Source organism: Psammomys obesus, unplaced genomic scaffold (assembly GCF_907164565.1).
Source record: "Psammomys obesus unplaced genomic scaffold, mPsaObe1.curated_primary_1811, whole genome shotgun sequence".
In the NCBI taxonomy this organism is placed as follows: Eukaryota; Metazoa; Chordata; class Mammalia; order Rodentia; family Muridae; genus Psammomys; species Psammomys obesus.
The window spans coordinates 4,674,149-4,689,648 of NW_026596234.1; the positions used below are offsets into that span (position 1 = coordinate 4,674,149).

A 15,500-nucleotide genomic window follows, 5' to 3' on the forward strand; every position below is an offset into this window, starting at 1 on the left:
TGTGACTGCCAAATCTCAGGCCACTATGGAAAGCCAGGTGGCAGAAGGTCAGCACTCTCGGCTCAGTCTTTACCCTCCCTTTCTCAGGTACATGGAAGGATCCAGAAACTGACTTGGGGAGGAAACCAGGGCTGCTCAGCATTCCCTGAGAGCTCCTGGGGCTGCTTACCGCCCAGACGCCCCTCTCACCCAGCTCAAGGTTCCAGCTGGCTAGTCAGGCACCGCAGCAGTGTGGCTCAAGGTGTCCAGGTCAGTCTCTTCATTTAGATGGGCTTGTCCTGTCAGACCCAGGCCTGCCACTGAAGGGCCAAGGTCACAGAAGGGGAAGAACAGCGAACCTGAGATGGCAGCAGCTTTATTTTCTGTGCTGTTAGCTGAAGCCAACCAAAAATATAATAAAAGCAATAGTAATATATGTATGTGTGTATACACAGATGTGTGTAGAGTCAAATCATTAAACGTGTGTTTCCCACCGATAGAGTTCATTTTAAAATCAACCTTCCATAGCACACTAACGATGATTGATAATAATAATCCCACACACAGCAAATGTGACAAAATGACAAAAGGACTCTTAATTTGGGGCTTTATTTTAATCTCTTCCTTTACGATGCTACTTAGTTGAGCAGAACTGGATCAGTCTTTTACGGCATGAAATTAATTCACAGTCAAGATTCTTCATCACCAGCAGATGGATTTGCTGAGGTGCTTTCCCCCCTGACCTCCCTGGCCCTCGTCCTCTGCAGCCTGACTCATTCATCCTGAGAAGGGCAGGTCAGACCTGGCCTGTGTTCCGGAAGGGGGACTGGTATGGGAGAGAAGAACAGTCTAGAAGACCGGATAACAGAGCTGACTGTCCTCAGGACAAGGCTACAGACCTGCAACAGAACGCTTCCTGGCAGCTGTCTCAAACTCAGGCCCTCCCCATCCCTCAGACCTCCAGGGACATGGAGCCACCACACCCACGTAGCAGTCCCTCACTGTGGTCTGTGGCACAGGGACGTGCGGGCTGCGGCACTGCCTGTACTCTGGTGACAGTAGGAACACATGGGATGAAATACACTAAATAAGTTAAATACGCATTACAATCTCTGATGGACAGCTCAATTTCACTACACGAGCCAACGGTAATTTAGCTTGGTCCCTATAAGAGAACAGAGTACAGACGTCGATTTCCAAGTATTGGGTCAGTCCGTCCACTCCTGCCTCTCTCACCACCTACAGGCACACAAGCTGTGGCCACTGTGCAATGCATTTTGGCGTCTGTAGCTCTGTAGGTCTGAGGAGCTGATGCTTGGACAGAACAGCAGGCCTGGGGAGGCCACCTGGGTGAGAAAAGACCCCACCTCGCAGGACTCGCACTCCCATGGGCCAGCCCCAACACGTGAGGAAGAGCTTCTTGCTTTAAGAGACGTGATCTAGCAACATGTGCCCAGGCCTACCCGAGTTTAACGTGACAGCTACAATATGCCACTGTGATTAATCACGGCATCCTTCAGTAATTGACCATCCTTTCCCCACCCATTTGCTATACGTTTTTAACTTTCTAAAAGATCATTATATTATGCTATATTTGTGTGTGCATTTGTGTGCATGGGGAGGGGTATTTAAAGGCAAGACCTGTGAGATGTCATCATACATTAATTTCTTTTTACGCATGGTTATGATAAATTTAAATCCCATGATGTGGTAGATCCATCAATCCAATCTGCCATCCTTCGCATGCGGCCTCTACAAGGCAATCTTCCCTATAATGACACCAACGATAAAGAACAAAACCACCAGAGCCAGCAGCCGGGCGCTGAGACCTTCCTCCTTCCCAGTGGCAGCCAGAGCTGCCATGGGGCTGTTGCTCTGCAGTGCCTTCCTCACCCGAAGCCCGTCTTCTTCCTAGGGGAACAAGCACACATTTCAGAAGCAGCTCGTGGCTTGGCAGACATGATTAACCAGACTGAAAAAGGCACGGGGAAGCCAACAGAAGAAGGCACTGCCAGGACCCTCCTGGCCTCAGTGTTCCTGCCAGAGCTGCGCTCTCTCTCTCTCTCTCTCTCTCTCTCTCTCTCTCTAATCCCAACCTGAAGAGTATTCCTCAGCTCCTCGTGAACTAAAAAAATCTCTTCACAGGAGTGGCCAGGTTTTTTTGGCCATGTCTTGGCCTCACCCCTGCCTACTTCCAGGTCTAACTTCTGCCCTGTCTTGAACCCACAAGTTTGTTCAGTCAACTCATCTCTGAAATCTCACAACACAAATCACAACCAGCTATCCAGTGGAGACCTATATAGCCTGCAGGGCCGGTGCTTGGTAAGAGGTCTAGGTAGACTGCTGAATCAAATCTTCCTTGGAATTTAAACACATACTATGTGCAACTGCTGCCATGGCATATAAAGAAGAAAACCTATTTGTCCACCACAAACAGCTTCTTCTAACTAAGGCCTGGCTTCTTGCTTCCAGGCACACAGAAGCTGGACCAACCCACCATGCTCCCAAGGTCAGTAAGGAATGAAGGGTCTGTCTTTTACTCCCCACGCCTGAGGGATCTGCAGGTACTTCCGATGCTGTTTCCCAGGCTCCACTGCTGCACAGGGCCAGTGCCAGGAGGCTCCCATCTTCAAGCCTCCCATACTGCTGACACTCTCTATCCTTTTCCTCTGCTTCTTTCTTATCTGCCAAGTGCCAAGTTCAGTCTCCCAATGATCTGCAGCTCTCCACGGGCCCACTAAGGACATGGGCTGGGGAGCTCCCCAGGGCAGCATGCTCATAGCTGAGCCTACAACGCCTGGCACACAGATCTCAGTAAACAAGAAGCCAATGTCTGGCAGGAAAAAGCGTATGTGTGCTGCGCACACACATATACACTGCCCCATGCACATCAACATGGCTCTGATATTATTTTAGAGATATTCTGCTCATGGGCAAGGCCAGTACCACAGTACAGTGATGAATGAGCTGCAGCGTTCGATTAACTTAAAAAAAAAATGGGCACAGCAAAACACAGCATTTATTTTATTGAGTTTACATAGAAGCTACCCCTACCTATAGATCACTTTAAATGGTGCAGAACTCTATTTCTGAGGAGAAGCACTCAAAGAGAAGCTTCTGGTGCTGAGGCCACTCCTAAGCCGCTGTCCTCCCATGTCTACCTCAGAGCTGAAGCAGGGAGTCGGCTTAAGGGAGTGTCTTATGCACATCTGCTGCCACAGCAGGTAAAGAGGGGAAACCTATTACATGCTTGGGTGGTGTCATCAAGATTAAGAACAAATAGGCCTCAAAATTTAAGCTGCAACAAAAGTTCCTATATTCAGATGTTCAGGTATATCCACATCTGAGTCAGACAGATTCACAGTTCTGCAGCTAGAAGTAAGGCCAAGAGATACTCAGCAATCAGGCCTGAGAAATGGGCCTGGAACAGATGAGACCTCATACAAACTGTGTAGACAGCAGCATGGGCTGCTAGACCAAGGGTGCCTCCAGCCTCCGCAGGGCAGCTTGCATAGCCCAGCCAGGTCCCCTGAGCTGCAGCCTTGGTTTCTCCTGCATACCTCCACCACCTTAACTGGGCCAGCGCCGTGGCTTCCTCTCACCACCCTCAGAGCAGCCTGAGGAGTTTCTACTGCTCAGACCTACTTAGACTTCAAAATTCATTTGCCCATGTTAAAACAGTAGGGCAGGATTTGGCCTCCAACTAAGATTGCCCCAGGGGTGCACCACAGTGCAGTCTGACAGTGCATATTCAAAGAACCAGCTCAACCTAGACCAATGGAGGTAGGAATGGGTTTGGTTCCTTAGGTAGACAACCGTTTGGCAGTTGTCTACAGTCCAAAGATCTTTTGAATGCTGGAGGGAGGAGAAAGTAAGCAAATGAAAAGAAATAAACCAAACCATGTAGGCTTGGGACTACCACTGCGCACCTATGATGCCAGTGTGCCCAGCAAGGGAATTACCTTGAGCTGCCTGCTCTCTTCCCGAAGCCTCTGCACCTCTCCCTGCAACCGCTTGCATTCCTCCATCACTTTCTTCACTTCGGTGTCATCAAGGGACGACGTCAGGGACTTAGTGGCCGCTGGTGCTTCTGTCTTGGATGCACTTGTGGGTATAATTTTATTTATTTCTACATCATGCTGTTCAGAAATAAATGAAAGCCCAAGTGTCACCAACTATGTAAGAAAGGATTTTATGCAAAGTAGTTCTCAGCACAGAATACATGAGGTAGCATTTCCTCCTCACTGTAAAATGTCACATTTATTTTTTAAATGGATCACTTTATCTAATATCTTGATAATCTAAAGCTACCGGGCCCTAGAAATTATGAATAAGGGCAAATAATGAAGTTGGGCTGAGGCTAATACTTCAAGGAGGAGAAAAAGGACCGTGCATATTGCACTATCAAATTCCTGCCATGCAAAAATTAGCATACTGCAATTGTGCAAGCTCAGGAATTATCAGCTGCAAATTACCTTTGCAGAAGAGCTGAGCATCCCAAGCCGCTGGGGGTGAGGATGGGAGTGGAGTGGGGATGGGGAGGTAGAAGATCCCATGAGTGCTACCCATGGGCCACCTACAAGGAGGGATAAGGCCAAACAAGCTTTGAGTGAGCCAAGTATCTGGTTGGAGAGGTTACACCCTCCTGTTCCCCTGGACCCTCTTGGAGGATGGGCCAGTCAGTGGAAGCAGAACTAAGAAGCACTCAGGATGGTCACCTGAGGTTCTGGGCAGCAATCTGAAAAGCAGGCATCAAGCTCTACCCCCTTCACCTCCCCACAGCAGGGAGAGCCTTGGAAGGCAGAGCCCAGTCCCGAGCCCACTTATCATGGGCCTGGGGTTGGGATCCATGCCTCCCTACTTCAAAATTAACTTTTCTGCAAAGAACTAAGACAGCAGTAGCTGATTACAGAGCAGAAGAAAACACGACACAGTTCTGACCCCAATCAACAGCATTCTTGGCGCTCATTAGATCATGTGAAGAAACACGCAGAACGCTTCCCCTTCCCAGCTCCCAACATCGCTGGCAGGGGCCTTGCAGATCATGCACAGCTTTTACTTAACACAACTTTAACTTTTCTGGCCAGTTTGAAGGGAAGTATTTGAGATGTCACGTCCTTCATTCTACTGGTCCATATTAAGGACTCAGGTGAAGTCAGCACAGAGATAGAGGAGACAGCCAGGGAAGCAAGGAACAAGAATGGCTCCCAATGGGGCACACAGCAACCTCCATGAAAAACCCGAGGTACTGCTAGTGTCTAGAGAGCAGAGGTCTGGCTCATGCTCGACACCCCACAGTGCACAGGATGCTGCTTCCTGATGAAAAGCAAAAGCTGGTCCAGAGCAAAATGACAACAGCACTGAGGCCAACAAAGTCTCTCCTTAAACAGAGCTGCCCCAGAGTCCACAGGGAAACGGCAAGGAAGAGGAGTAGATGCTGAAAGGGGCACTGGAAGGACTCTCTTAAGAGTTCACCACCTGCCCTAGCACCATAATAATGGATAAATTATTCCATTTTGGTCTCCCTACTTTGCCACCCCGGGATTCATGACCTCAGGAGCCAACAGGTTATACTTCTCAGGGGTACAGTGTTTCCGTTGGCTGCTTCTCCAAGGTTGACTTTATAAAGCCTGCGTATCTGTTGACTTCAGCTTATTTTTTCCTTTGTACATTAGAGGGAGGAAAATAATTTGCCAACTTAAATCTTGGTTTCACAGGAGATGGCATGCAAATAAGTATCAGCTTGCAACATTCGATTACTGTTAACTAGAGACATACTTACTGGTTTAGCGTTTTCTGCTGGCAATTCAAACACACATCTAAGTTTTGAATCCATAAGATCTTCCGGTTTTGCCTCCTTCCACTAAAACAATTTAAATTTAATAATCAGGGTATTATCAAGCTGCTGGAAGAATAATTCTCCTCCTATAACTGACAATTTCAGAAAAATACTCTTAATGAGAAAGCCCTGATGTATATCAAATAAAGAACTTAAGTCTGCTGAGATTTCAATATTTTTAACATGACAAGATTAAATGCACTAGCTCTCCTGAATATTTATCACACTTTGCAAACCCTGCAGTCTTGTTGCCTAGCTCCTTAGAGCCTGCCCAAACTCACCCATTGCTGCTTCACAGGCAGCCCAGGCTCAGGGAGCACAACTCAACAAGAGCTGCCCACCTCTAAAGGTAACTCTAGCTCTCCTTAAGACACTGTAGTTTACATGACAGGGCACACACTACCTAGAGAGCTGAAGGGTGAGTATTCAACCCTACCCTGTCAACCACCAATGGGCACATCCACCAGAGAGCCATGCCACTCCTGTGGCTGCACGCATGACAGCTGGGGCAATCAATTTTTCCAGCACAGAGCATTGCTAGCCTAGCTACAGCACAAGCAGTCAGTGGGACAGCACTCCACCAACAGGACACCTGAGAACACTGAGCTACACAGAAAGACACCAACACATGTCTGTTGTTCTGTGAAAGGCCCATGATCATATGCCTACATGTGAGTCAGACAGGATCATGCAAGGACCATCTCTGTGCTCAATGCTGGTGACAGAGTGCTGGTGAGTAGGACTCAACAGTCTCAGAGAACTGCCTGCAGACCACAGGGCAGACAGGCTCCCACACCATCTGAGCCAACTCATGGAGCTGAACCAAGAGCAGGAAAAGCTGGCAGTAACATCACCTAAGCATGGATTGTTCTTACCCTCAAATTTGAATCTAAATTTAATGATAAGGAAATAATCAGATGATCTGGGATTTCAGACTTTGCCTCCAAGCCCACTGACTTGGACCCTAAAGCTATAAATCCCGAGGGGCTTTATAGCCAGTGCTTGAAGTGCTCAGTGCACTGGATGGGACTCATCCTCATTAGGCTGCTGATAACTAGCTCACTGTGTGAGTGCACACAGTCCGATATCAAAAAAGAGTATCCTTGCTCTGCAGGGCTCGGGGACAGTCAGCAGCCTTCCTCCTGTAGGCAGCTAGCACAAGGAAGACTATGACAGCTCAGGTAGAATGTTCACACAGAGTCCATTGAGGCAAAGGCAATCAGGCACTGCTGTTTCCTGTCACTGTCAGCTCAACAGCAACACTGGCTCTCCTAGCAGTTGGGTCTGGTGCAGAAGAACCAACAACCACCTCCATCCAACTCGGCTTTCACTCAGGTGGGCATGTCCACAGAACCCTACAGAATGTGCTGCCCAAACACTTAAAACAGCTATTAAAAACAACCCACTGAGAAATAAAAAGCCCTTTATCAACCTGCAGCACCCAGGCTCCTAATTGCTCAGGTGACGTGTAGGACGTGGGCAAACTCTCCTCAAAACCCTGTGGGCTGAGTTTTTATCTCCACAGGTGGCCAAAACTTCAAGAGGCATCAACAAAGCCTACTTGAGACAGACCACAGCACTAGTAAAGGAAGGTGCCTCAGAGCAGGACAGCCAAGCCCCCATCCTTCCAACTACACCACAGCTGAAGCCAGACCAAAGGCATGGCCTGTGGACGATCCACCTTCTGTGCCTGTCATGTGCTCCCTTCATTGTATAGACTAGCACAACACAAGTCAGGAAATGAAAGGGCACAGAAATGTTTCAGTCTTATGACAAGGTCTTGCTCCAACTCAATACTTGTCTTAACCTTCCCTTTCTACCCCCAAGGTAGGTGCCAATTTGAACAGCTGGTTTTGCTTTCCCAAGCTCCAAAACAAAGACTGAGTGGTGACATTGGGGTAGGAGACATCCTCAGGATACAGCTCAGAAAAAGAAACAACTGCTGACGTGATATCTCTGGGCCAGCCAGACACATCAACAAGCAGCACCCAGGTCCTTGTTGATTCACTGAAATACACGAAGAACCACCTTTGGGGAAAATTGCCATTCTAATTTCTCTTCTTCCAGAAAAAACAATGCTATAAAACATTGCTTATTTATGAAAACAAAGGCATCTTAATTTTACTAAAATTAGGGGCACTGCTAAACATGTACGTACTCACACGGGGAGGAGAGATAGAAATGAAGGAAATTAAAGAACAAAGAAGCAGGCTCGGGGTGCAGCTCAGCTGCAGAGCACCCGGGTAGTGTGAACAAGACCCGAGTTGGAGCCTCAGAAAAAGAAGCATGCTGACCAGAACCAGATGAAAAAGGAAAGCAACACAAGGCAGTGTCGGTGTGGAGGAGGGGCACTTAGTGTGCAACACTTGGGCTTGAGGGGCTGGACACAGGACAGAAGCATCCTGAACACTCTCCGGTGGCACAGGAGATAGGGAGGAAGGGGTCCACGAGAGCAGAGCACTGGTCAGTTCATCAAGTCAGAAAAGAACAGCCCCGTAAACTGCTGCAGCTATTCCCCAAAGTTGGGAAAGCACACAAGGCAGAGTGCATACCTTCCTCACAGCACAGGGCCCCATCAACAGTGAAAAGGCATGCACCCGCCACAGCTGCCTTAGCAGACTGGAGAGAAGAAGTGTTCGTACTTACTACTGCCTCCATATCAGAAGTGTCAGGCGGAGCAAACATAGACTGAACCATAAACTTGTGTTTACTTTTCTCATTGGGATCATAATCGAAAGGCTGTAACATCACTGAGAAAGAAAATATTTCATTAGGAGGGTCAGAATGTGGTTATCAGAGTCATTTGTCACGCTAACACTTACACTGTGGAGTAAAGCAGCTTCCCAGTTCTCCCATCTGGACCCCGAGGAAGGACATGAGCCAGCAGGGATGGATAGCCTCCCCAACCCCCATTCTGCAGGTCAGCAGTTAAGGCCAGAAAGGCTGGGGCCTGTCCCACCTGGAGCAGGTACTACTGCACTGTAGGCTGGGTTTAGAACCTGGGTACCTGACTTCTGATAACACTACTCATGCTCCTACAAAGCTTCCCTAAGCTGTCTTATAGTTCTTACTGAAGACATAAACTGGGAGAAACACCAAAGGCCTATTTTTCTCAAGAAAACATTGCCAAATGATCTTTTTGAGAAGAAAGACAGAATAACTCAAATCGTTTCAGCATGGTTTTTCGCTTCTCTCCGCCCCATTTCCCACGCAGCTCATCAAGGTAAGGCTTGAAATATGATTTTGCCAATAGAATTCTGGAGACAGCTTATAAGCTGGATTTCCCACAGCAAAAAACACAACTCCTGCCCCTCCCCCATCCAGGGTCACCCCCCACCCCCCATACTGAGGGGGTCTTCTAGTCTGATTCGCTTCCTTGGACCAGTTTCCCAGACGACCCAGGCCAAACCCTGTTACATGAAGGCTGCTTGGCAACACACTCTTCACTGCACTGCTTTAATGAGCCTCGCCCCTAGTGTCCTTCCCTGAAACCTAAATCCATGAGCAGAGGAAGCTTCAGAGAGCCAGTGCGGGCCTAGTGTCTCCATGGGCCAGAAACTGGGCTCTGCTTTTCAGCACTATTGTTACCCCTCTGGATTCCTAAGAGGCATGTACTGCTGGAGGGAGGGAGAAGGCTATTATTCTGTGGTCTGTTTTTTAGTTTTCCTTATTTCACAAAGACACTCAAATCCAAAGGTTTGTTTCATAGTTCCTGCTCTCAACGCATCAAAGGATGCCATTCCTGCCCTCCACAGCCTGACCCATAAAAGGCTTCTACCTCTTAGATGGGAAGCTAAAGGCTATGAGGGGCTCCAGCCTGGCTCGGACTCAGAGTCACATTCCCACTCTATGTGTCCATCTGCCTGTAGGTGATGGCCCATACCTTTAATCCCAGCACTCTGGAGGCAGAAGCAGGTGGATCTCAATTTGAGGCCAGCCTGGTCTACGTGGCCTGTACAAAGCCGAGGTCAACCCTAGCACTGAAAAAAAAAAGAAGCAAAACAAAACAACAACAACAAAATGCTACTTGTCTGCCACAGAGCTGTCTAAAGATGCTATTAACTTCCTGCCTGGGTAACACACCCACCAAGACAGCAGCACAACACGCCGAATGAAGCGGACATGAGAATTAGTCTATTAAGATGTCAAATTTGCAGAAGCTGTCAACAATGCCAGCCTTTTAATTTCTTGAGAATAGCTACTTTCATAATAAATATTATCACTAACATATAATTGATGGATTTTAATTTTTAAAGAAATTAGTCATTTTAAAATTTCTAATATACTAAATATCACTATAGCTCACAAAGACCACACTCTTTGGGATCTTCAACTGTCAGTAGCACAAGAAGTTCAGAGACTAACACTGCCTTCCTGGCCCTTTCCAGAGGGAATCAATCTGACTAGTGCCTATAGGGAGCCCTTCTTGAGATGATCTAAAGAGAAAAGAGTTAACTAAGGCCATGCCAGAGCCACAGGAGCAGGCTTGAAGCCAGTACTGTAGATAGAGGGTGGAGGGCCCCGAGGTGCTTTGCTGCTCTGAGCAAGCATACATTTGAAGGCCCTCTGCAGCTTTGCCAAAAGCCATCACTAGACTCACAGTGGAGAACCATCTGATGGCAAGGCACACAGAGCAAGGGCTAGTGGTTGCCGGTTATATCTTCTGAGTCAATACACATGTTCACAGCCCTGTTCAAGGCTGACTGGAGAACCCTGACCAGGAATGGGAAGTAGGGTCTTTGGAGTGCTCTTCTGGAAAGCCCTGGGAATAAGGTGGGGACTTGTCCCTCCTCTGCTGCAGAAACAAGCAGAGAAGCAGCTGCCTGCCTCCCACTGGCTGTCCTTTCTGTGTATGACATTCTACAGACCCTTGATATACCTCAGGACCCACACCCCGCTTCACACAGACCTTCAGGTTTCTGTTCCTCAGCTGCCACCATCTCACGTCAAACCCAGTTTCAGCTGAGACTTTATGAGAACATGATGGAATAAATGTTGGTCAGCGCTAGTTCGTTGCAAATTGTGGCACAAATTATGTACTTTTTTCCATGACAGGCTATAAAAGAGCTTCCCATTAACTTAACTTATTTCATTTAAATACCAGAGACACGGATGATAAAAACCCTAAGTGAACCATCCTCCCTCAGAATGCATCGGCTGACAGAACATTAAAAGAGGCTTGTTACCAGGAGACGACCTACGTCCAGTCACGCCCTCACCCACACTGTGCTCAGGACACACAGCCCACTGCACTAGACATGGAAGTGGGACCCTTGTGAAAAACCTTTAGGGTCATGAGGCACGGGACTGAGCAGGCCAGACCTCCTTCAAAAGAGAAGAAGCCAGGCAGCTTAAAATACACACTGGCTTAGAAAAAGACAACCGGATCAAATGCAGCGTGAAAGCTGCTTCTGGGGAGCTGGATGGCTACAGACTATTTTGATGTGCGCCACAGTGGGACAGGGTAAATAAGGAAGGTCTGCTCTAGTGTCAGAATCTGACCTGGAAGCGTCTGCATGTTCGACAAGGCACAACCAACTCTCACTCACTTTTCCCCAACCAGGGGCTCTCCCCATTTCATTTCCACCAAAATTAGCCCATGCAGCCCTTCCAGACCAGGAAGACACCCTACAAGCCCCCATAGCACTTCCTATAACAGCAGCCCAAGCAGAAGACACTCAGCTCAGTCCCTTACACCCCTGGTCTTTCCAGGCCAACAGACCTGTTTCTGAATCAGCAAGGGTACATCAAGCCCTGTCTCCTACACCTAGTGACATTCTCCATCATCCCTAAAACCTACCCTCATTCCTGTGATACTCCTCACTATTACTCACATCCCAGCATGCCCTTAGAAGAGAAGACAGCAGCCATGTACCAGAAGAGAAGAGCCTCAGCATGTACCAGAATTGCAAAGGAGCCAACTAAACAGAGTCTGCTGGATGGGGGTCCCACTGAAAACCTGATCCTGGAGAACAGGGCTGCACTCTTTTCTGAAAGCAGTAGGCTTGGCTGGAAGGTGCCATGCCTGTTCCTGCTGTAGGAAGCTCCCTCACTGTAGCTGCTGTCTACAGGCCCCATGTGCACCTTTCTGCCACTATGCTTTCCCTAGTTAAAATGGGTGTCTGTGGAACTTCCTAAGATACTCATCTGCATATGTTTCCACTGGCTGGCAGTATTCACCCTCTCCCTTCCTAACTTCAAAGCACACTACAGCTTACACCCTGATCCGGCAGCCTCTCCTCTCTGCTCTCTCCCCAGTGGCCGCTTCACTCTTCTTCCCATTCCTCCCTGCTGGTTGCTTCCTTCTCTCACAGTTCACATGTCGGAAGACCACCATCTACCCAAACTGCGTTTGCAGCAATGTTGCACCACTGCTCTTTTTAGACAAGCTTCTTCTTACCAGCTCAGGATGGTCAGCATGGCTGCAAATGAGGGACTGCTAGCCTGAAACAAAGGAGTGGGCATTGCAGTTGATCCACAGCCCTCACCACAAGTAATGTCAGTATTTCCTTCCGAGGCCACTGTAACTACTTTCTTGGGCCTCCACTACTAATGCCGAGCAGATAAATAATTAATTCCACCTGGTTATAAGAACATTGCCAACCCGTCTCTATGTCCTCTGGGGGCCTCTCTGGCTCCAGTGCTGGGCTCGGGTAGCAAGCACTTGGTAGTCTGCTCCATTTGTTTATGCCGAGGCCACAGGGCACACCTCACTCACTCTTCAGGACCAACAGAAGGGAGAACGCAACAGGCTGTATGGGCCAAACACTCAGGTTCACTCACCCTTAATTATGAAGGCCTTCTTAATATGATTTCCTACTGTAACTAACAGCAGAACACAGCCTGGCCTCTCTTTGGGACTCCCAGTATAACTGTGCACCCTACACCACCATCAATGTATTTCTGGCTCACCTTGGGAGCCAAAAAGTACCTTTCAGCTAAGTAGCTCTTGACCAGTCTTCTGGATCCTGCCCCTTGGTCACATTCATAAAAACAGGGTACAATCTTCCTAAGAAACCTGTGGCCTACAGCAAGCTCTGAAAGGCTGTAGCACAATTAAGATGAGTTTCTGCTGGTAAAATATTTTAAACCATAATCTAATCTGGTGAAAAGATTAGAGATTTATCTTAAGCAGCAGTGCAGGCTGCTCTTATCAGGAGCAGCGAGGACGGCTCATGGACACCATCCAGTTAAAAGGCTGCACCTATCAGAGCTTCCCAAAGCAAGGATTGGATCCAAGGAAGGGTGTTGATGGCAAAGCCCCCATGGCATTCCAGTTTAAAATAGAGATTCAGATACTGGGAGACCTACGTTTGGCCTTAAACCATCTTCAATCCCAGGGCACAATGAGTAAAGTGATTATGTAAAAACTGGTGTCTTCAATGACTCCGCCCACACCCTATGGATACTCTGCATGTATAATGTACTTGGCACAGACAGGCAATGTGCAAAGCTGAACTGGGAGTGAAAGTGCTCACCACTTTGTGGGATTAGAATTCACAGAGGTTATACAAATACTAAACTTAATGTCATATTACAGGAAGCCTAAGTATTTTTGATGGGCCCATAATTCTACCACTTCACCTGCTGAACGTGCCGGCAAACATGGTTTGGAATATTAATGGAAAGTCCCTCATTACTAAACCACAGCATTAAAAACAAGATCCGCCACTATTAACAGCATTCCACAAAGACATCTTCAGAAATTACATACCTTAAAAACATTTTCCTACCATTCAGTTTGAAAGATACTTAATTCTGTAAAATTAGAATACCATCCCCCCAAGCTATGAAAGCAGCTCCTTCCCTCCCTGAGTCAGCAACCTCTGGGAGCTCAACTTCCCTCCTGCAGGCTCATCTCCATGTGTCTGTGCCACCAAGTTGCATATCCCACATGCAGGCCCAGTTTGGAAGGCTGGTGCTCACTGGGAGCATGGGCCCGAACCCTGGCACCCTGGAACAACCGCCAGCTGCCCTGTATCTTACATGGAACAGACAGTTTAGAGACAAAAGAGCCAGAGGATAACGACAAGGGAAGGCCCGGAGCACCTCTACTTGGAAATGTCTACAGGTCACACTTCAGTGGCACAAAACCCTTAGGCTATGCCTCTGTCCAGCTGTGGCTGGACTGCCTAGGGTAAAGGAAGGAACTCCATGCACACAGATATGTTGTGTTCTGCAGGAAACAGCACGATAGGTCAGAGCCTGAGATTTTGAAGCATGATGTAAGGCCCCCTGAATGTCAGGTTCTTTGGAAAGGCAAACAGCACCACAGGGCGTGGCTGGAGGTCACTGCCTATTCCTGTCAAAGCCAAGATTCAAGATACAAGCCTTTAAAGCCCAGCCCTACCCTATCCCCACCACTCCCAGCACCCTCTAACACTCACACTTTACCCTCCTCCTCTCACTCCCTTACAGTGATGATTTATAGCCTCGTCTAATAGCACCTCCCAAGAATCTTCAGAAATGAAAGGACATACTAGTCCTTTCCTTTCCAGGTACTCTGTGACACTTTGGGTGATAAGCAAAACCATACTGATAAGATTTTAAGTTCATTTGATGGTCACTATTTTGTAAACTACACACACACACAAAAATTTCCTCAGAAACATGTGTGCTCTGTAGGAATTCATGAGGGCCACACATTTGTAAAAATGCATAGAATTCCTTTGCTTTTTTAAGGTAATGAAAACAGTACACAACTTGTCTCCACTGGAGTCTGGCTGGCCTGTTTATTTACTATGGCAACACTAGTATGTGCACAGGTGGCCAACAGGCTCAGGGACAGACCTGGCTTCTCACTCAATTTTCCTAACCTCAAAGCTCATCATCTATGGACAGTGAGAAGCAACAAGAGGATTTGAGCACAGTGAGGACAGAGTCCTACCTGTGTACCTGCCTTCTCCAGGGACTCCGACTCACCTAATACCTGCACTCCTTGAGGAACCAGGCCTGGACTAGAACACCAAGTCCTAACCCAAGATGTGCACGTCTAAAATGTGACATCTAGACTCCAGGTCCCTATGGCTGAATAGGCTGTGCCACGCTCCTGGCCCCTCCTAGACCAGCACCCACAGACAGGGACTTCACAGAGACTTTTCCCATGTGCCATCCTGCCTCGGAAGGGGAAAGCTGCAAATGTGTTTCTCAATTCAACTGTTTGTCCTGTCTCTTCCCCCCGTGGTACATTCCATCTCAGAGTCTTCCTTGGGCAACCCCTCTAACCTGGTATAAGGCAGCAGCATATACCATAGGAGAAACATCTGCCTCTAACCCAAGCTGACTGACGAGTGACAGAGAGCACGTGACAGGGACAGAGCACATCCATGCTGGCTCCTTATTTTCTGAGCTGCAGAGGGAAGACACAACAAAAAAGCTGCCTTTGCCAAGGAGCCACTGATCACTCAGAACATTCCTGACAGAGGAGAAAGACACACACATGCACATGTACACGCACACTCTCAGACACACACACACACAGACATGTACACACAGGCACACACGTACACACACACATGGACACTCACGAAATCAGGACAGCCACACAAACATACACACGAGAATACAGAAGTCACATAATCATCTAGAATTTTGAAGACACGCCTACACTACACAACCACCTGTGGAGATTATTTTGTTCAGAAAACCAAGATGCTTGTTTCCTTTGAAAATTGGTGATTTT

At 47.9% G+C, this 15,500-nt stretch overlaps 1 protein-coding gene across 1 annotated transcript in view; it reads right to left on the bottom strand.

Annotated features, from left to right (window-relative positions):
- Positions 1 to 569: 569 nt before the first annotated feature.
- The window catches only part of Vapb (VAMP associated protein B and C), a 35,418-nt gene continuing 20,487 nt past the window's right edge, over positions 570 to 15,500 (bottom strand). Inside the window, exons 3-6 of the mRNA XM_055596039.1 lie at positions 8,465 to 8,568; positions 5,762 to 5,842; positions 3,942 to 4,118; positions 570 to 1,890 (exon numbers count right to left, since the gene is read on the bottom strand). Of these exons, the coding sequence (XP_055452014.1) occupies positions 1,732 to 1,890; positions 3,942 to 4,118; positions 5,762 to 5,842; positions 8,465 to 8,568 (521 nt within the window). The 3' untranslated portion in view covers positions 570 to 1,731. The remainder of the gene's footprint in view (positions 1,891 to 3,941; positions 4,119 to 5,761; positions 5,843 to 8,464; positions 8,569 to 15,500) is intronic.